The sequence below is a fragment of the Varanus komodoensis genome, unplaced genomic scaffold (assembly GCF_004798865.1).
Source record: "Varanus komodoensis strain SLA01 unplaced genomic scaffold, ASM479886v1 scaffold29_1, whole genome shotgun sequence".
Taxonomy (NCBI): domain Eukaryota; kingdom Metazoa; phylum Chordata; class Lepidosauria; order Squamata; family Varanidae; genus Varanus; species Varanus komodoensis.
In genome coordinates this window covers 8,408,963-8,431,190 of record NW_025335759.1, presented here as the reverse complement: position 1 = coordinate 8,431,190, position 22,228 = coordinate 8,408,963, and the positions used below count along the sequence as shown (strand labels likewise).

The window sequence follows — 22,228 nt, the reverse complement described above, 5'->3', positions numbered from 1 at the left end:
CTTTTCAATACGGCTCCCAAGTCTTAAACTGTTCCTGGAAAGGGGAGATGTTAGTTCTTCCCCTTTTGGGAGTAGTTACTACCGGTCCTTTCCAGGCCTTAAATTAGCAAAAACTGCTTCTCCATCTGCATCTCAGAATATGTATTTGCCCGAATTTCTAGAGAGGTGTGTGTGGAAGGTGCTTGTTGGGGACGGTTGTACTCTCCAGGAACTGCAACAGCTGCAGCTGTAAGCCCCGAAAAGTTTATCTCTCCGCATAAACTGGAGAGATGAGTCTAGCCCCTTTCTGCAGGCGCAAGATGCTCAGAGAAGTGTTAAAAGATGGAGGGGCCCGAGAACTGCCAGCTCAGCAGGACTGCGAAGCAGGTGCCGCTGCTGCCTGCCCCCTGCTGGGAGCCCTGCCTGTCCCCTCCTTTGCCACCTGCTGGCCAGAGCTTTTCAACGGACCACTGCCTGAACACCAGCGGGCGCCTGTGTACATACTTGCCCACTTGCAGCTGAGACAGGTCAGAGAGCAGAGCATGCAGGACTGCACAGGTCTCAAGCAGCGTAAGCATGTCCTTGCACCCCTGCGAAGGGCTGACAAAAACAAGAATGCAAAAGGTCCCATTTTCAGGAGCTGAAACCACCCAAACCCCAGTTACACTCCGCAAAATAAAATTTGAACAGAAGCAGCTGGAGCAGGGAAGCGGAAGGCAGGTTTGGCTGCGCAGGACGGCAGGATGTGTGCTGAAGGGTGGGCGGCCTGCGGGGAGTGCGCGGGATGCCTGTGGGACGCACCAGGGGTGCTTCACAACCCACCCACCTTGGCTCCTTTGCAAGGTGGGATGTGGCAGCTTGGCTGGCTGCGCCTGCCGTCTGCATGGACAGGTGCCGCGCGGTGGTCCAGACAAAGGGTGGCACGCGGCCCCAGGATCAAGGGTAGGGATGGCTGGGCAGTGGTCAAGAGCCCCTGCCCCAGCAGGAGCCCGCTGAGGAGAGCCCCCCGGGGTGAGGGGCAGAAGCAGCGGGTGCCGGGGGTGTTGAGAAGGTTAGCTCACTAGGGGAGGGGGCCCAGTGCAGCGCTCTCGCCCGGGGGCCCACCACACCCTGGGGGTGCCCCTGGCAGCGTGGCCCAGTGGGAGTGGTGCGGCTGCAGCTGGACTGCAGGGTCGAGGCCGGCCACGCCACCCAAGGGAGAGTGGCAGGCCCAGGGACAGGGGCAAGATCGACGCTTTCTGCTTATCCGTAAGAGCACTGTGAAGTCAAGGGGAGGCCGGCCAGGCAGGCACCTGCTTGCAGGTGCTCGTTTTATGATGGCCCCACTTAAGTCTATGTTACGATTTCCTGGGAAATGTGTTCAGCATCAAGGCAGCAGACGCAAACTCCATTTTCCCCAGTGCTAGGATGGAAGTGAGCTAAAAATGCAGAACTGCACATGCTCAGGAGACGTTTAAAAGGAGACTGGGCGAAGGAGGGGCCGAAGGAGATCCTGTAGTGTAACAGGAAGGTAGATGCAGATGCAAATACAGCGAGGAGGGGGCTGGAGAGGGAAGAGGAATGTCGGGACTCCACAGCTGACTGAGGGAATGCGAAGAGCTGGTTAAAGGGCCCCTGAGGAACGTGAGGCCCACAGCAGCCCTGGTTGGCCACCGCAGCCACAGAAGGCAGGGCTGGGCATGTCTGTGGATTCGCTTAGGCGTGCCCACTTCAATTTGAACGAACCCAGATTCTTTTAACCTCCTTGCCCCATTTCCCCCATTAGAGCGTATCCCCCACGGTGGATTTGAGTTGCAAAAATGGCACAGGCAGGACCCCTCTCCTGCCTCCACGTGCTCCTTTGCAAAGCCTGTGGCCCCTGCAGCAAACGCTTTCCAGTGCCAGGAGCCCTGTGACGGTGCTCCCTTCCACTGCGCAGTGATGTGCAGCACCACACCACTGCGTGGCTTGCCCGAAGCCGCCCCCTTTGCCTGAAAGCTCAGCCCGTGGTCCTCCCTCCTCTCCTAACCCGGCTTTAGAGCACACCAAAGAGACAGCCAAGAGCGGCTGCCTTACTCCTGAACTGCAGCACTCTCCAACGGGTACCGAAGTCTAGAGCTGCTTTATCTCTAGCTGGGAGGCCGCTGGTGCAGAATGCCTGCTGGGACTGGGAGCAACGTCTGGAAGGCGCCTCCACCAGTATTTCCTTCCAGGCCTTCCAGGGCAAGGGAAGCCCTTGCACTGCCGAATCTTGGCCAGGAATAATGAAAGGATTAAGAAGAAAGCGCCTGTGAGCATGTGCAGAGTGAATCACAGAATAGTAGAGCTGGAAGAGGCCATGAAGGCCATCGGGTCCAACCCCCTGCTGTGGCAGGACACCGAGTCACACCACCCCACTCAGAAATGTGGGGGGAAGCTCAAAAGTGGCTTTGAGACTGGACTGCATGGATGGTGACCCACGAAGCCAAATGCAGTGGCGCAGGACTCGAGTGATGTGCTCCACTTGGGTACCTGCCCCCCTGCCCCATGCGCTGGTTAATGGAGCACAGCAATGACGGAGGAACCCCTTGGTGCTGGTTTCTCTCAATTGCTCGCTCGCGCTCTCTCTCTCTCTCTCTCTCTCTCTCTCTCTCTCTCTCTCTCTCTCTCTTTCTTTTTGGGGTCACATTTCTGCATTTTTAAAAAATCAGCAAAAACAGTCGTATGTCTACATTTCTCCTAATATATTCATTCCCATGCCCAGTCTTGCCTAATACACGCATTTTTGCAAACAACTTCGGATAATATTCTACATGCTTGTATGTGGTTTTAGCTTTGAAAATGCAGCACTGAGTTCCCCTGTTTGGCATTTTGGTCCGCCAGTCAGTCCTGCTTCCTTGGTATTCCATCCCATGCCACAACAGTAATGCAGCGTTCACACCGTCATGCTTGGTCCTCACTCCACTGCACAGCTTGGGTCTTATGTAGTGTGTTTTTAGCCTGTAGGGTTTCTTTCCATCCTAAATATTAATTTGCATTCTTTTTCTAAACCTTTAAACCTTATGGGTGTCTACCTTTAAAGGCAGGGTAATCATAGAGAGGCCATTCTGGAAGTTACAGGAGACATATAAACATGTCGATAAATAAATAAATACATAAATACCTAATATTAAAATAAAACCTTACAATTAATTTATCTAACTCATCCACAATATGATGCCCCCAAGTATGAAAACAGCTCTCATACATGGATGGAGCCACCGACTTCAGGAAGACTCATGTTTGGAGAATGAGTTTGCCGTTAGTGCATTGTTATTAAGAAGCCCCCCTGCCCCCCACCCAGACTGATCTTAGCCCCCTTTCAACCCCTCTCCGATCCTGTTATCTTGCCCCTCCTCTTTGATCCTCTTACCTCGACCGCTCCGGCCAACAAAGCGAAGGTCGTTAAACCGAGCCACCTGGTTCTTCATCACCGCCGAGGCATTCCGGAGCTCCGCCGAATAGTTTTCATCATTACCAGCCATGACCGTTACCACAGTCCCGTCCGGCACGTCTCCAAGGGCCACCACCTGGAAATCCCCAGCAACCAAGAAGGGTTGAGTTTGGAACGGCTGAGACAAGCACTCAGGGCTGATCTAAGGCATCGTGGACCTGAGGCCGACGACCCTCACCTTTCCCTGCAAAGAAGCACCAGTCAGCACGGGAGAGCCAAAGGCACTGGCCAAAATTTCTGCCACACGTCTCAGGGCTCTCTTGTGCACCAGTGGGCTGCAATCTTGCACGACGCGTGTGGGAGCAATGCGTACAGTCCACCTACTGTGAACTTACCTAGTTTCACATTTTAACACCAATGGGCAAAGTGATCCTCTGTGATTCACGTGCCATTGAATTTTGCAATTGAAATTTCCGAGGATAAAAATGTGTGCAGAAATACGTTGGAGGAGGGATAATATTAAGAAGTGAAAATGTATCATGTTAGGAAAAAATGCTTGTGAAATGTGTCTACTTGTGTGTACAAAACTGTGTACTTGTGTGTATAATTGTACATAATTGTGTATAACATGCACATATGAAAAGAAATTAGTCTTTAAAAAAATCTCAGCTGATGTGGAAATGGGACAAACTGAACTTAAAGCTTAGAAAAATGAGAACATGCGAAAAATCACACCAGAGAGAGTTCTTCACGCCAATCATACACAGAGGACACAGCGGCACTTACTCTGGAGTAAAAATAGGCTTTGGATTGCGATGCATGAGGAATTCACTCTTTGAACTCCCGTATGAACTAAACTGATCTGCACACACTCCACCAAACGAAAGTCCTTACTTATCCATCGGGGGTGTTGCATTTCCCAAGCGCCCTGATGCAGTTCTCAGCACAAATACATTCAAAATGCACGGTTTGAGGGAAAATACATTTAAGGTGCAATCCAGGACGGATCCCCACAATCCCTTGTACTCAGAGAATTATAGGCAAGCTACGGAGGGGGTGGGCACAGAGGCGGTCTTTTCCCCTGAACCTGGCCGCTCTCTGAAGCAGCCAGTCCTGGAGGCTTATATGTAGCCCTTTGGAGGTAGAGGGGAAGGGGGAGGTTTTGCATCTTGGCGGAGCTGGTATTGCCCCCAGATGCTCCCAAGCCCCTTCTCCAAGGTTGCTTTGCACCCTCGGAGTAGTAACCGGCTCGGTTCTTTCCACCCTGGCTGTCGGGTGACGGGGCTGGAGCACAGACCCCAGCCCTGAGGTCAGAGCAATTTCTGATCTCAGCATCTGAGAAATCCTATGGCCATCCTTAGCAATCACAGAAGTGCTCTTCCTGAAAGGCATTTTTCAGAGAGAATGTGTTTTAGATGTCTATATTTTAGAGAAAACATATTTAAAATAAGCTTGTATCCACCTTTGCACTGGAATTCAAATATTTGTACATCTGTGAATATACATATATGTGTGTGCATATGTATATGTACAGGTTGGTGTTAATATAGAAATGGGAGAAAGGGGGCTTATGGGTGAAGCAAAAGGGCAGACGGAAAAGTGACTGAGCTGTCCATTGCTGATCTGGCTGTATGTCCAGCGAAACTCAGCAGGGTGTTCTTGGTAAAAGGAGCATACAATCACAGAATGAAAGGATTTGTTTTTCGGCGCCAGGCGAAGACCTTTTATTTAAGCGGCATTTTAAATGTTAATATTATTGAATTTTATCTGGCCAGGGCGGCTTATTTTATATTGTATGTATTTTATTCTAATGTTTACATTTTTAATTTATGATTATAATTATTTAATTTATTGTTGCAAGCCGCCCCGAGGCTTCGGTGAATGGGGCGGCATAAAAATGTTTTAATAAATAAATAAATAAATTTAAAAGGATTTAAAAAATTCTAAATAGAATTTTAGCAAAGAAAATTAATGAGAAAAAATGCAATTTTTCTCAGTTATTTGAAACACAAGGCTATGATGTGTACAGACATTTACATATGTGCGTGAGAGAGAGAGAGAGAGAGAGATTAGTAGAAGTGCAATTTCAAAATAAACTAAGTCATTTGTGTATTTCTGCTCTATTTTAACTTAACTGCACCCAGAGCAGATCCAGATCTCCTTATCTCTCTGTTTCGGTGCCCCTTGACACCTCCCTCGGCATGAGGTGCACACATACATGAATAATAAACACTAACTATAAAATGCACCCATGTTCAGTGATCGATCTTTTTATTAGTTAGGTGAATGGCTTAAGTGAAAACAAGGTGATTCGAATCAATAGTTGCTGCTAAGGCATTGACCTAAGCCAGCTGGGAAAAGGCCTCTTCACGGCACGATGGCTTGTGATCCCCGCAGCCAGAGGCCATGCCCCATGTTAGCTGGGAGTTGGCCCCCCTTTGCTGCCCAGAGCGCTAAGCACAGAGCTTTCCCTCGCTGCGAGGCAGGCCTCTGGCCCTTTCTAGCAAACCCGCCTTCGGGGGGAGGCTGGGCATGCACGACTCTGCTCCTCTCCCCTCCTCCCCAAGGTCCCCCCCTCTCTCCCGTGCGACTAGGGTTGTGGTGCACCCTCAGAAGAGAGGCCGTGGCAGCACCTTCGGCGGCAGCTGTGAGGGCTGGGTGTGGGACCCACAACATCTGCCCCACCCTGTGGCTTCTCAGACAGCGCCAGAACACCAGCGGGAGTGTAGTGCCCAACACCAAGCAACGCTTCGTATTGCTACTCCCCAAGGAATGCTGCAAATTTGTCTACTAAGCCGTATGGACGTCCAACAAGAACGGAGTATGATTGCCAGTACAGTTCCACTCTTACAGCCGCTCCTTTCAACTCCCTGCAGACATTTTGCTGGCTTTTCTCTCTTTCTCAACCTGTAGGGCGTGTGTGTGGTCTTTAAATTAGCCCCCAAAGGGTTCTGCTTATGACTAGCATTCACGGTGTTGCTGCTCCTGCTGTTCTTACGTGTCATCAAGTCATCTTTGACCCATGGCGACCCTACGAGTGAAAGCCCTCCAAAACATCTGGCCCACCACATCTCTGTTCAGCTCTTCCAAGTTCAAGGCTGTGGATTCCTTGATGGATTCAGGCCATCGCATAGTTTGTCTCCTGCCTTCAACTTTTGTCAAAACCCCCTTTGGACTCCTGCCTTCAACTTTCCCTGACATGTTCGCCTCCTCCAGGGAGTTTTGCCTTCTCATGATGCATCCCAGGTTCAACAGCCTCAGTTTGGTCATTTTTGCTGCTAGGGAAAGTTCTGGTTTTACAAAGCTCTCCTCCAGCACTGTTCTGAATGCATAATTTTTCCCCATCAGCTTTCTTCACTGCCCAGCTTTCACACCCATACATTGTGATCAAGAATACAATAGCCTGCATGATCTTGACCTTGGTATCTAGTAAAATGTCATTCATGACAGCTTTAAGATCAGGACCTGTGTTCTGACAATTTTTTCTCCCTCTCCCTCCTTTCCGCCCAACCTTTTCTCACATTGCTTCTTTCTATTTCACTCTGATCTGGCACAACCTCACTGTCTCAAAATATAAAACGGCAAACAAAAATAAAATTCTGATGATCAATAAATAGCCATAAAGGTTGAGAGCTGCTGGACAGAATGGAGCAGTTTATTTCTGTCACCTGAAACTGAGCAGCATTTGATAGTAAGAGTATAAAGATTCTTATTCCAAAAGGATCGGATTGCTTTTTTATTTGCATAGAAAATAATATATATCTGGGGCAGATTTAAAATGTGGGACTATTTTGCAAAGCCCCAAACAGCTCAGAATCGATACTTGACCTGCCTGTGCGTTTGGGTGCCTCCTGTGACATCCAAGGCTTTGGCGTTCCTTTCCATTATGGGAAAGGAATTTGCCTCTCTTTGCAACTCCTGACCACTGCAAATTAAGACAGAGTCAAAACCTCTGGGCTTTTCAAGGACGTCTGCAAACCTACTTGTCCAGATATGCTTTCCCACAGCAGTTGCCTTTCTTTTGCCTTTTCTAAGTTTTAGGCAGTATTTTATGATTGTATGCTTCACAAACTGCTCAGAGTTTTATTTTAAGTGGAAGCAGTCCATTGCTTCTGTATAGCCCGCAGTGCCTGATCCTGCCTAATCTTGGAAGCTAAGCAAGGCTGGACCTGGTTGAAGTCTGAATGGGTGGCTTACACACTGTGAACCACCCAGGCAGCTCCGGCCTGTGGATGATATGGAAATGTAATGAATAATAATAAATATCAGTTAATAAATAAATCAATTAGAAAAAATGCCATTAGTGCAATCTGGTCAAGGCTTTGATGCTGCCATTCAGAATGTTTAATATCAGTCTAGTTATTCTTTGCCTGAGAGTGATATTTACCATTTTTACAAACTTATTTTTTCTGCTTTTCTTTTTTTAAAACAGAAGCAATCACCCCCCCCCCTTCCTCCTCTCCTAGCTGGCCTTTGCAACAGGGCACAGGCAGAAGGCTCCTAACTCCAAAGTCTGTTGTCTATCCAGAGCGCAAGACATAGAACTATACGCTGACCATGCAGCCAGACATAGGCAGGTTGTCGGAAGAGAAAGGCCGACAACCTGCAGCATCTCTTAGCTGGCATGGCTGGCCAGGAAACACTGGGAGCTGCAGAACTTTTTCTTGTTGTTTAAAAAATAAAGAGGGTTTCTTTCTTAGGGTTTCACCCTTCATCCTCCACCTCATCTTCCCCTGTGATGTCCACTGTGTTACTGGGGCTATTGGCCAATTCAAGAGCTTATTGATGGTTATTTGCCTTCTTGCTCGACTGAAACACACACACATATTTTCCAAACCTTAGTGGGAGCTTGTTGAATGTAGAGACAACCTGGAGGGCATAATTCTAACCCAATTAAGGATGTTTAAATTCCTGTTGCTTTCAGTAGAAAAAAGAAAAGAGAATGCATTTCGTTTTCCTGTGGAAAACAATGGGAGTTAAAAAGCATCTGACTGCATCTGGATCATGCCCGTCCAGTTTAAGAAATAAATGGAACCACCTGCTGTATGAAGTCATGGCACAGGAGAGCAACAGCATCAGGGCAGGTTTTGGTCTGAAGGCATGTGAGGCAGCTACCAGGCTGAAGCTAAGCAGGTCCGGGACTGGTCAGTGCCGGAAGGGGTGACCACCTGCCAGCTGAGGCCACCATAAGCTACCTTATGTTCCATGATGGAAGAGAGGTGGGGCATGGATGTAATAAACAAACATAAAATAAACACAAGAGGACTAAAATAGATTCAAAGAACAGCCGCTTATGCTCTGGAATCATTGGCTGCTGAATGAACTTGACTACATTTGGTTAATCAGTGAAGGATATGATCCTTCAGTTAAGCCCCAGTGATTGTAATGGAAGAATTAACCTTGGAATTCCAGTGGGATATAAATTTATTAATTTCTTATCATCATCATCTCACCAAGAATGAAATCTGCTGTGTTCAACAGGACCTTCTCCTAGGATATCTGCATAGAATTCTACAAATGTCTACTAGTCCAATGGGGTTTGATTTCCATTAAAGCCAAAAAGTGTTGAACTTCAGCTCTGTTGTGCCCAGTTCAGCATCACTGGTTAATCTACCCATTAAATCAAGCAAGAGCTCGCTGTCCCACATTTTTGTTCTAGGATTAAATTACTGCCACACTGTTTTGCAGAACCAAAACTGGCACGGCACTTCCAGAGACTCTCCAATAAAAGAGAATTCCTTGCCCTCAAAGAACTTACATTCTGAGAACGGGCAAAACCACAAATGCCCTTATTATGGCAGGATAGTGCCCATGTGCCTAGTCCCAAAGTTTGGGGGGCGAGAGTTTGCTTACTGTTTGTCAGTTATCCCAGTGGCTTGGCACCGGCTGGCCAGAACTTTGGGAGAACACTTGCTTCTTAAGGAATTCTGCAGTACAATATGGCCTGAACAAACTGCAGGCAGTGTTGGACTTGATGAGTAAAAGCAACTAGGGACTAGAAACTTTTTTTTTAACTTTGAAATGAAACCTGAAGTGCATGGGTGGCGGGAAAGAATATAGGATATAATGATGCAATGGAAGGCTCAGGGCAAAATTTTCAGCCAGTTGCCCTGAGTCATACACATTCCTGTCTAAGGCGCCTTATGAATATTTTGATATGAAAACATATGTACTGCCCTTCAAGACGGAGTTCTTCCAAAGCATATTAAATCCAGTACCCCGCTCCGTGCGGCCATTGAATCTGGAGTCTAAAATTATCAAAAGCACTACTGCTGCCCAAAAACATACCGCTTGCTATTTTATTGTCCCTGAAAGTTTCCTTCTATCATGCTGCTGCTGCTGCTGCTGCTGCTTTTTCATCATAAGGGGATTTTGTTTGTGTATTTCAGCGGGAATCCTGAATGGCAGATTTGGAACCCGACAATCCACTCAGCGGATTCCTCTGTGCTGAAGAAGGCGGGCATCTTTTTATCCTGGGCCAGCCTTCCCCAACTTGCTGCCTTTCTGGAGTGCAACCCCCATCAGCCCCAGGCAGCAATGACATTGGCACATCCGGCATAATTGCAAGGCACCAGGCTGCATAGGCATTTAGATGTCTTTTGTCTGGAAAGGTGAAATTAAAAAAAAAAACAAACCCTTCTCCATCTGGATATTCGACACATTTAACGTGCAAAGCAGAGGAGAATGAATGTTGTTTCAACTTGGACTCCTGCATGGAGCAGCGCGTTGGACTCAATGCCCTGAGCAGCCCCTTTCGACGCTGCTATTCTATTATTCTATGAATTCCTTATATTCTTTTCCTTCGTTTTAATTTTGGGCATTGTGTATTAAGAAGCTGCATTTTCTTGGCAGCTTGAGTGATAGAAACTTATTAATTTTCCTCGGGCTCAGTGGGACTGACTTCTGGGCAAGCTCGCACAATAATAACAATAATAATAACAACAACCCCCTGCTCCCCGCTGCCTCAGAGGGGCTCTGGAATTAATCCCCGGAGTCTAGTCAGCCTATAAGCCTATGCAGAGTTCATCTTCCTCCATCAGGAGCACAACTCACGGCTGGAAAGATGGGGCGGGGGGGGGGGATGCAAGCCCTTAAGACACCGATCTGCATCTGCTAATGTACCTCCGAAGGACAAATAATTGCCAAGATTTCTTTAAATCTCAGCAGATGCCATGCCAGCCAGTTCATTTTCTACCTAAATCACCTCAAACAAACGAAATTCTTCCGTTCATTTGCGATGTAAGCCTCAGAAAGGGCGCCGAGCGCGCCTGCAAGGGGAATGTTCGCAGGCGCGCGTATTCCAGGAAATGCGGCTGGACGTGGCTTTGGGGTTTCGCTACATCCCTCCGCAGGCGCTTTTGTGCAAAAACACCTGTTTGGCAAAGCTTGAAAACCTCAGCTAATCTGCAGGGCAGGAATGTCTCAACCGCCCCGCGGAGCGGCAGCGGCGGCAGCGCGGGATCCAGCAGAAGCGAAGGCAGGCGCGCAACAGCGCCTTCCTCGGCGGCTTCCCATCTGCGGAAGCCATCCCCGCCCAGCCCATCGGCGGCCGCTGCGGAAGCGCTCTGCTGCGCTCGGAAGCTGGCGAGGTTGCCTGCCCCGCTCAGCTTGCGGCCACAATCCGGGCAGCGAGGCGAGCTTTTCGGGCCTGGATAAATCAGGAGGCAGGGGATTGGGAAGGGGATCTATTTATGATTAATATTATTCGGCACCGTGTATCATTCCTCTAGCGACTCTTTGAATTTTGCCCTGACATAAACCGACTTCGTTTGTTACAAACAATCTGAAAGCAGAAGCTATCTCGGTGGCATCACGGATGGGACATTTCCGGGCGGGAGAAGCAGCTGCAACTTGCGCGTGCTTACTCAGAAGCAAATCGCACTGCGTGCACTCGAGCTTACTCGCGAGTCAGTGCACCTGAGCCCGCGCTCCCGCTCAGCGGCTCATCGTGCGTTTCCCTTCCTCCCCGCCCAGCCGAGAGCAAAGGAGTCCCGTGTTGTTTTGAGCCTTCTGGCCCTGCTTAAGTATAGGGCTGTTCATTCTACCTTTGTATGGAGGTGGAAAGGGAGGAGAGAGGAGCCTGTTCAAAAATTATAATTATTTTTAATTAAGTGATGCTGCAAGAGAGATTCTTTCCCTCAATCGTTTTTCCTCATCTTCCCTTTTCCTAGGCGCGCATTTCATTATCAGTGCCATCGTTATTTTGGAGTTTTCCTCCTCCGCCTGAGCTGCGGCCCTCTTATCCGCAGAGATCTCCCTCATCTGCCTATGACTCCGCGGGGAGCGGGCGGCCAGCTCTCCCGGCCCGGGCTGGGTGGATCCGCCGAGAGGCAGATGCGGGAGGAAGATCGGGCTCCGCTAGCGGCTCTCGGGTGGGTTTTTAGCGACGGCAAAGCCACTTACGCCCCGCGCCCCTCCCCCCCGCGCCCCCTCCGTTAGGGGACAGAAGAAAGGATGGAAAGTTACGGGAACCGAGAGTGGTTGTGTGTGGAAGGCCTGGCGGCTTTCGCGGCTCCTCGCCGAAAGGAAGAGAGATCCCCCGCGCGTCAGGGCGATCCCTTCCCATTTGGGGCAAGCTGAAGTCGTGGCACGACGCAGAAGGAGGCCCATCGTGTCCACTGGGTCTCCCTCCCAGCGTCCTCCGAAGCAGGTTTACTCAGAAGTAACCCCGCTGAGTAGAGGCTGGGGGGATCGGAGCCTTGGCCAGAGCCGCGTTCCCTTCCCCAACACACGCAGAAGAACATGCATCCCGAGTCCCTATTTCAGATTAAATAAGAGGGCCTTTAAACGAGCGCAGGGCTGCTTTTCTTTTGCTTTTTCTTAAAAAAAGATCTTTTGCCAAAAATGGGATCTTAGGTTTTATTCCCTCTGTTAAAAATAACGGTCAGTGTTCGGAACGGAGAGCTAAAAGAGGGCGATGCTTTTAAAAAAAGGTACGGGGATGCCGAAACCGCGAAGGTTGGAAACCGCCTTTCGGCGCCTCCCTGGCACCGTCGAGCGTTTCACCTGCGTGACCACCCGGGAGACCCATTGGCCTCCATGGGAGTTACGCCCAGGTAAATGTATCTAGGGTTGCAACCTTCATCCACAAAAATGCCCGAGGCAGGTCCGTCTCTTTCCAGCAGCCAGTTAGCGGCCGGCCACATGAGCTCTTTGTCGTGCACGGCCCCGATCCTCCATCGTGTCGCTCAGAAATAAAATTGCACTTAAAGGGATGGAGATTTCGAAGGCATCACCTGCGACTCACGCCACGCGTTTGCTCCAAGGGATGACCCGGGACGGGAAGCCCGCTCAATTCAACGGGACAGACCTCAGCGCTTACTTCCTCTGGTTTATTCCTGAAATATGCAGGAACTGACCTTCATCTCGATTGTGTATGTGTGTTTTTAAAAATAAAAATATTTCATCACAAATCCCAATCGCTAGAGCCCTTTCATGGTTGTGGTTGGTTCGTTTCCCTGGATGATGACAAATCTCTTTTGAATTTTTGGAGTGCCATCTCTGGCCGTTTCTTTCTCTCCTTCTGGGTCACCCCTCTCTTCCTCCCCTCGCTGTTTTCCCTCAACTGTTAAATTTTAAGGCACGATCTAGGCAAACGCAAAGATTTCCATCTCTCCTTGATTTCAGTGGGAGAGTTAAAATGCAGCCGCCAATGGAATTGAACGGGTCCCAAGGAAGCCTGCCAAAGGTGCCCCAGTAAGAGCTGCACCTGTCAGCCTTCCACCAGACTGGTGTTAGGCTGGCCAAGGTTGATAGGAGTTGTAGTGCAACAGATCCGAAGGGTTGGGAAAGGCTGGACTGTGTTCTTTTGCAGAAACACAATCTGCATCTGCTTTGCAAGTTCTTGTTAACTGTTTCCATTTTCGCCTGGCATCTCACTGGGAATGCATTTTCTTGTGATCGCTTAAGCTAAACTTTGAAACACACGGGCCACGCGGATATTGCAAAAGGAAAATGAAGCTCCTGGAATAAGGGAACCGCAGGTTTCCTTAGCAGTCCCTAGGACTGCTAGAAAGAAAGAAAGAAAGAAAGAAAGAAAGAAAGAAAGAAAGAAAGAAAGATCCGGATTGCATCAGCAAAGTGGGGAAATGCCCATGGGAAGCGGCTGCAGCGCCTCGCTGGCCGTGCCTACTCGGGAGTCAGCACCTCGAGAGCAAGAGGACTTACTCCCGGGAAAGCGCGTACAAGGTTTGCCGCCTTGGGAAACAGGACGGAAGCCATCCGCGATGCAAACAGCAGGGAAGGGTTGCTCCGCGTGGCGCAGCCAGCGCCGAGGAGGAGGCGACCGAAAGGGCCAGGGCGGCTCGGAGGCGGCCCCGTGGAGTTACCCTGCCGCATTCCCGAAGAGCCGTCTCCTTCCCCTCTGCCCTTGGTGTTGCCTCCTCCCGAAATCCCCGTTCATTAGACGATAACCTGCAAAGCGCTTCCCGAGCGCTGCGGGCCGAATGAATGAACCGCCCGGGGAAGAGGCGGGCAGCCCGCGGGGAGCACCGCGGAAACCTCGCTTCAGGGAAGGAGGGCTTCGCCCCACGCCCCCGGAGGCCCGGGGCGGCTGCTGCGGGGACGGACAAGCGAGCAGCCGGGATCTCCCCAGAGGGGGAGGCCTCTGCACTGGCCAGGGAAAGCACAGCCCAGCGAGCCGAGAGGGCAGTCTCGGAGGCGCACGGGGACGCCCTTGGCCTGCGGAGCCGAGTCCGGCGGGTCGTGCTGCCCACCAAGAGTGGCCCAGCACCTTCTGGGGCGGGAGGGCTTGCCTGCTTTTCCTGTGGGATGACAATTTAGGGTGGCTTCGTTCCGGGACGTGCAGCTTTCCCGTTTGGTGCAGGCGGGTGGCGGACACCTGCCCGAGGAGGCTGCGCGCTTCGCTCAGCCGGGAGAGGGAGAGCTCCTGGCCTTGCTTTTATCCACAGGCGCGCCCGGAGAGAGCAGGGGAGGCCCTGCCACTTTAGCGCTCCGGCCGCACACGCCAACGGTGCGCGGAATCTCACTCGGGCCGATACATCGTGCTCATCCACAGGGTTAATGCCAGCGGCTGCCACCCGCCTCGGAGTGCGGCTGGGCCGCTGAGGGCTCCGCCGCCCGTGCGTGTCGCGGTGGCTCCTCCGGGACCGCAGCTCGTCCACACAGCTGCGGGCTTGAACGTGCGAAGGCAACCCCCGCACAGGCACCGTTTCCTGGGCGTAAATTCCCCTGCGCTCGGCGGAGCTGACGTCCGCGCAAGCCTGCAGCGCGATCGTTGGCGTCCATGTTGCTGCTGCTTGTTTCAAGAAACGAAAGCGGGCGAGCATGAGGGCTAGACGCTTGGGAAACCAGAACAGGCGACAGCGCTCTTTCTCTCCTCGCACGGCAAGCTGAAGTCAGCGGTGGTGCGCCGAGAAAGTGGCGCGGGATTCACGGATGCCGCGAAAGGACGCCAAGAGGCCCGGTGGCTTTGGGGCGGTGAGTGGATAACCCTTTGAGCTGTGCCTGCGGGGGCACGCGGGGAACTGTAGGGCTTTTTTGCTGCCTCGGTATGCAAAGGATCGCGCAGAACGGACATGGGCAACGAACGGAACAGGGCTGCTTTTGACAGAAGCGCGCTTGCCCGGAGCTGTTATCTCTACGGGAATGGGGCGGCGGCGGCGGCGTGAGGTGGGATGGGATGGGGGGGCACACGATGACTTGCTCCCTGGAGGTCCCTCTGAGTGACTCCTGCTTCGCCGCACTAGGGCGCTTGGGGGCGGTTCTCCATCCTGGCCCAAAGCACGTTTCCGACGCGCTCTGCGTGTGCGTGTGTGTGTGTGGAGGGGTGTCCCTCAGATAATGTGGATGCCCGTATTGAAAACGGAAGAAAGGATCCACTGGAACGGGTCGGGCCGGCATTTCCTCTTGGCCCACCCTCTCCCCTTTCGTCGCCTTTAAATCGAACTGGGCAGCTTTGGGGGCGGAGGGGAGGGGACTTTCTTCCGCTTTCTATGACATAGAAAAACCTCGAGAAAACCTCCTCTTGCACGCGTGCGCTCGCTCTCACACGCACACGCCAGCCAGAATTCGGAGAGGCCAGAGCAAGGAGCCCAGCCGGTGCCTGCCGTTTCCCTCCTTCCTTGTTTATTTGGGAGCTCGGCGGAGCGGCGGGGGCGACATTCTGGGGAGGTCGGGGCTATAAAATAGGCGACGCACAAAGGCGCCCGCAACGGTCCAAGTTTGCAGGGGATTGGCTTTTAACGACTCCCCCAGGCCCGCTCTCTGGTGCTGATGCGCTTTATTCCGTAACATTTATCATTATTATTTATTATCCAACTGTATATGTTTTTAATTATAAGTTGCCTGGAGCGCAATCCTGACGCAGGGAGATATTGCAGAAGTCCTGCAATTTTTTTTGGATATGGGAACAAGCAGACGAGGGCAAAGAAAATCTGAAATACGGAAGCATCTCTGGACATCAAAATTCTGGCAGTCGCCTTCTGCAGGTTGCAATCCTATGCTCACTTACATGGGAATAAGTTCAGTGGGGCTTCCTTTTGAGGAGACGGGCACAGGACTGCTCTGCCCCAGGACTTCTCTTTCTTTCCTACAATCATTGGCCAGCAGGACTGCGCGATGTGGGTTCCTTTGGCTCCCAACACCGCAAATTAACCACAGCCCTTTACTCCGGAGGAGTCGTGCATGTTTACACGGAAGCCTCGCTGTGTTCAATAGGACTCACTCCCTGCTGTGTGTGAGAGAGAGTGCGAGTGTGAGAGAGTGCGCGCGCGTAAGACTGCAGCCCCTGCGTGCTTCCCTCGAAAGCAAGCGACAAATCGGAGGTGGGTGCTCTCTCCGAAGGAAAGTGCCAAGAGTTCAAGGGGGACGGATACAGCCAGGCCGGCAGGGCTGCAGCTCCTTAAACTGCGATCCATTTTTCCCCTTTAGGATGCATCACGGGCGAAGATTAAAGAGCGCTGTTGCAGCTCCCGAAATGAACCAGGCAGGGACAGCCTTGTTTAGGATGTCCCTAGCCCAGCCTCGCCCAACCTGGAGGCCTTCTAGAGGCGTTGGACTACAACTCCCATCACCCAGAGGCGGCGGGCTGGCTGGGGAAGGCCACCAGGTTGAGCAAGGCTGGACTAGACAGCGCCTCGCACCCTGCAGGGAGAAACCTTGGGGGAGTCCTCTCGGCTTCGGAGGCCGCCTGCTCCCCTCCCAGCCCGTCCAGTTGCCTTTTCCGTTAAACCGCTAGTTCTCCTGGGCGCTTGGGAAGCCCGCTGGGCAGGAAACATCTGTGCAACTCTCCTCCCCGCCGCCCCCCGCCCTCCCCCTTCTCCCCACCCACACCCCCACCCCACTCCGCCGCCCCCTCCCTTGCCCTGACTCGGCTTACCTTGAAGGCGACGGGGAGGGTCTTGTTGCATCTCCAGTGGGAAGGCAGCACCGAGCACAAGAAGTTGGGGCTGTCGGTCCTCACCAGCTCGCCCGGGTGATCGGCCAGGACGTCCACCACGGAGCGCACCTCGGGCCGGCTTCGAGTTCCCGGGGCCGGCGCGCCGAGGGCGCCGCTGTTCTCTCCCATCTTACCGCAGGGGAAGGCCGTGGAGGGAGGTGTGAAGCGCCTGCTGGTGCTGGGGTCTACGGGAATACGCATCACAACAGCGGGCGTTAGGGGTGGGAGGAGGAGGCGGCGGAGAGGCGAGAGGGCCGGGCGCACACGGCCAGGTGCCCAAGAGCGCACGGCTGCCCTCTCCAAAGCCAGGCGTGCGGCGGGAACGCGGCCCCCGGGGGCGCTCGGGAATGGGGAGCCCCCGCGAGGGCCCTCCGACGCCGGCGCCGGCGCTGCTGCTACAGCCGCCGCTCGGGGCGCCAGCACCGGCCTCTCCGGCAAGTCTCTCCGACGGCGCAACTCCGCTGCAAAGCCACGACTTTCTCCGAGGGACGCGCTCCTCTTTCCCTCCTGCTCGCCGGTCCTCCCTGGTCGGCGGCAGGCGACGTCGCCCTCTCGCGTGGCTCCCCCGGGGTCGAGAAATCCGCTCCGGACGCCGCGGACGCCCCCAGCCCACGCCGTCCGCTCCAGTCCTAGCCGCAGCGCCGCTTTCCGTGCGCGCCGAGTCGGTGCCCGTGGGCGGCGAGAAAAGCGCGAGGAGGGCGCGGGCGAGCCGCCTCCTGGCCGGTGCCTCCCGCACGCAAGCCCAGCGCGGCTCCCTGGGCCGACTTCCCTGTCGCGGCCTCTTCGCCCAGTCAAAATAAACTCGGATCAGACACAAATAAACGCCGCATCTAGCGCCGCAGCGCCGCTCCGCCGGGTCCCGCGCGGCCCCACCGCGACGGGGCTCGCCCCGCACAATCCAGCGCCGGCCCGAGCGCGCCCCGCGGCTCCCGTCGTCTCTGGGGGCGGCGAGCGAGCGAGCGAGCGAGCGCGCTCCCCTCCGCTTCCTGCTGCGCCCGGCAACTTCTCCCCCTCCTCCAGCCGCCCTCTCTCTGCGCTTCTGAAACCGCTCAAAAGTGTCAATGGTTATATACGGCGGAGTTTTTTTGACTTTATTTACTTAATAGGCAGACGGGGGAGCGGCCCCCGCCGCGGACTGGCAGCGGGGGGAGCCAATCGGAGGAGCGAGGCGAGGCAAAATGTGAGAGAATGACAGCGGAAGGGGGCGGGGCGCAGGAAGAGGGCGGGGTCCGGGGCCTCGCCCCCTCCCTAGGCGGCCGCCGCCGCCGCTCGCCTTTCTCCCGGGGAGGAAAACACGTGTAGCCCTCGGAGAAGGCGCTGCTGTGTGGAGGCCCGTCACGCTTTCGCCAGCCAAGTGGCCGGATCCGCTGCAGCCGCCCAGCTGATCTGCAGCCTGGGGGGCGGCTGGACGGACAAGCCGCGGGAATGGCGTCCACCCCGGGAATGAGAAGCGCCGCGAAATGCCACGGGCGTGGACGCGAAGCGGGGCGGCGCCGTGAGCCGGGAGGGGGGCGCCCGCCGTTTGGACTCCCCAGCGGCTCCCGCTCCTCTGCGGGCGCAGGGCGGGGTGCGGGCCCGCGTCCGGCTCGGGCTGCGCTCCGATGCACGCTTATTCGAGGGTCCCCCGGGACGCGCCGGGATTCCTCAGCGGCCTGCGCGGCTTTGCTCGAGGGCATCGCAGCTGGCCGCACTGGCCCGCGCCTAAAAGCATGTTTTCCGCGGGGCCGGCCTCCGGTTGAAACCCCGCTGCTTCCAGACCTGCCCCCAACGGAGCAACGAACAGAAGTGGTTGTTCTGGAGGGTTTGGGGTTGGCGCGGAATGTTTTTAAAAGCCCCAGGGGTGCAGCCGAGAATATGGCCGAGCGCGCTTTTTCGTGCCTGAGGTCTGCAGCCCCGCCACCTGTCGCCGCAAGCGCCTTCCACCGGCTCTCGCTGCAGCGCCCGCGGAATGAGGTCGCCGGGAGCGCTGTCCTCGCCCGGCCGCAGCAAGCGCAAGCCGGGGCGGGAATCCCCCGGCCTGGCCTCCAAAGAGGCAGGGCGCGATGGGGGCGGTCGGGACGGCTTTGGGGGCTTCGCCGAATCGCTCCCCGCACCTCGAAGCTGCTTTTTGCCGTGACAAGCGGGGCAGGAGCGCAGGCGCTCCCGGCCGCTGCCCTCGGGAACCCTCGGAGCGCTTGATGTCCGAGTCGCTGGCCTAGGGAACGAAGGCATGCAAGCGCAGATTTGGGCCCCAAATCAGGCGGGATTCCAAGCGGGGGAAACCCTCCGGCCCAGCCTTCCTCCAAGGTGGCGCTCTCCAGGCTGGGGATGATGGGCGATGTTGTCCGAGCCATTTGCAGGGTGCCAAGTTGGGAGAAAGCGGTTCAAACCAACCCCACCGGCTGTCGTTTCAGAAGTGCGGCTTGTCAAGCGACTGATCTGTTCGGGAGTCCCGCGCATGCAAGAATGGAGAGTCGCGGCCCTTGCTTCACGCCTCCCCCGCCCCACAACTAATTCCAGACTCTTTCGGACTGGTGTAAATATCGCTTGACTGAGCTAAGGCACGCGAAGCCCGCAAACGTCGGAGACCGACAGATCTCTTCATCAGGGCTGCGTTACACCTTGCCTGACCAAGGGAGCTGGAGATGCCGAAAGCGAGCGCGCCGAACTTCTCTGGATCTCCTCCTCCATGGATATGCCTCGTTCCTCTGAAACGGTCGGGTTCGTTCCCGCCACCCTATCCCTGCCTCTTGCCCTCGGGAAGCAGGGCCCGGCCTTGGGCCACGGTTTCCCACTGCCGGCCTGCTCTGGGACTGTCGACCGGGTTTCAGGATAGGGGCTTCTTAGGGACCCCGGGGGCAACCGACCCTTTGCAGCACGCTGGGCTAGGAAGGCTTCTCTTAGTCTCCAAGGCGAACACAATAAATTAAAATCATGCATCAGGCAACGAATCGATTAAGTGACCCAGCGCTTTGCAGAATCGCCGCATACGATGCCCCGACGAACATACAATCCATTTATTCCCCTCACTCCCGTGGCAAGGGAGGGCCTTCAAAAAAGCCCTGACAAGTCCCAGCAGAATTAGGCCTCGTCCCTTCTGGAAAGGGAAGGGTTAAGCAGAGATTTGGGGAGAAAATGTGGCTTTTGAGGAGGAGTTTGAAGGAAGCGAGGAGTAGAGAGAGAGAGAGAGAGAGGTCACTGCGGCGCAACCCACCCGGCCGCCACTCAGCCGTAACCTCTTCGCGAATTTGAGGGCTTTTCCGCCATGTTCAACCAGAGCTAAGCGGGGAATTATTGAACAACTGGTCAGCCGACACTTAAAATAAAACAGCCCCTCCCCGCGCAGCTTTTGCAGGGGCCGCGCATCCTCAGCTGCTCCCCAAAGCGCTTCTCGCCGCCGAAAGCCGCCGCATCCCGTGCCCGTCCTTGCCGGCGTGAAACCGGTTCTCTCCGAGCAGCGCCGGCTCGCAGCGATGCCCCGCTAGCAGAGCCTTTTCCCGGACGGAGGCCACGATCCCGCGCACGCTTCCCTGGGAGCAAGCCCCTCGGAGGCGTCTTCCAGAGCAGACGCGCCTGGGATTGCGCCCTGGGCGTACGCGGAAAACGAATCGAGGCGCGCGGCGGCGTTCCGGGCTCCGCCGTCCGATGCAGTCTCAGGCCGCCTGCGAAGCATCCTCGCTTCCGTTCCTTTCCATGGGTCATCTCCAGCGTTAGTCCTTCGAGCAGACCCGCTGAAATGAGCGGGGCTCAAGCCAGACTCACGCAGAATACAACCCGCTGCAGCCCACCGTATATTCCAGCCTTCCCCAACCTGGTGCCCCCGGATGAGTTGGACCACAGTTCCTATCATCTGGAGATCACCACGTTGACGAAGGCGCTCGGGTTTGTCTCGGGGCGGGGCGGAGGGGGGGGGGCTGCGCCCCGCAGCCTGGACGGCACAGCTGCAGAATCGAAGCAAAAGACGTACCCTTACCAACCGAAGATACACTCTGGATTAAAGCTGATCAGACTCCCGACCCCGACCCCCCCCCCCCCCCCCCCCCCCCCCGTCCCGTTACTGTAAAGTTGGAACGGAATAGATTTCCTGAATTTAGGCGAAGCTTTCCAGAAGGCTCGCGCTGCCATTTGCCAGGAGGGCGAAGAGGGGGCACGATTTCCACGGGAAAGGGGCTTCCGTTCTCAAACTCGGCGTCCAGACCTACCGGAGTGGGCGGTGTGAGACGCGCGGCGAAGATGGGGGAAAAGGTGGTAGCGAACTATCGGATTTCCAAAATCCACCTTGCAAACCTAGGCCGGTCTACCCAGAAATAAACCCCATTGAATTCAGTGAGGATTATTCGCAGGTAAGCGCTTTTAGGACTGCAGTGTGATTTAAGTTGCTCTTCTATATTTTTCAGCAGGAAATAAACGCATCGACAGATGGCCCCGATCCAGACAAAAAGAGGCTCTTTTCAGATCCCCCCCCCCCACCGCATCAACTTCCACGTATAAATTAGGTCAATCTTATTGAAAGTCACCGCGCTGCATACGAGTAAAGAGGAAGAGCGTTTCCGCGGGTCTGGCGCGGAAAGAGGCAGCCGGATCCGGTGCTTGTCTACCTATTCCGCGTATTTACCTCTCCCCCCAAGAGCCTCTCCTGAAAGCCGCGGGGCTCGTGGCCCGATCCCAGCCAAGCCTCGCGGGTTTCGGCAGGAGCGTCTTCCAGCTGGAAGAGGGCTCCTGCGCTCACTGACAGGGCTGACAGAGCCACGGGCCCCGGGCAGACACGGACTGCACCGTAAGGACATCTGCGCGGGGACCCCACGCCATCCACTTCGTCTGCATCGCGGCCTTCGTCGTTTGCGCATTCCTAGCCAGCCGCTGGCTCGGATGTCCCGGATCTCCGTCGCGGAGGGGACCCTCAGCCGACTTGCTGGCGAGCCAGCGCGGAGACAGCGGACTGTCCCAAAAGAAGCAGCGGGGGAAACGCAGTCCATTTCCCGCTGCTCTCCCGCAGGTTTATACAATACCGAATTCAGATTTCGTCTGCGCCAGACGCACGGTTTGCATCTACCCACGTTTTACTCAGAGGAGGAATCCCAATGAAATCAGTGGGTCTTACTCTCCGGTGACCTTCATTCGTACTGGGAGGGCGCCTGTCCCAACGCCTCAGGGTTTTCTCGGGGGCGGGCGGGTAAGGCTACCAAAACCTTTCTCAGTCTAAATTCCTTGCCTTTTGGGGGGGGGGGGGCGGCCGCGGGATTTGACTATAAAGGACGGACCACCTGAGCACTGCATTCTGCCAAGTACAGTGCATTTAAACCTCCTTGGATATAAAATGCAGAGGGTTCGCCAGTCAAGGGAATATTTCGACAGCGCTTTCATCTGCAGGTCCTGCGTTAGTTTTACGGATCGGCCGTTGAGCGAAATTGCGAACAGCCAAACGCGCAAAAGGGGCCAAAGACGCGGCCGCGCATTCGTTGGAGGAAATCGCACGAAGG

The 22,228-nt window shown here is 54.5% G+C and overlaps 1 protein-coding gene across 1 annotated transcript in view; it reads right to left on the bottom strand.

Annotated features, from left to right (window-relative positions):
- Positions 1-22,228, bottom strand: part of RUNX3 (RUNX family transcription factor 3) — a 141,947-nt gene that overhangs the window by 63,608 nt on the left and 56,111 nt on the right. Inside the window, exons 2-3 of the mRNA XM_044435245.1 lie at positions 16,710-16,954; positions 3,350-3,506 (exon numbers count right to left, since the gene is read on the bottom strand). Coding sequence (XP_044291180.1) covers positions 3,350-3,506; positions 16,710-16,954 — 402 coding nt within the window. The remainder of the gene's footprint in view (positions 1-3,349; positions 3,507-16,709; positions 16,955-22,228) is intronic.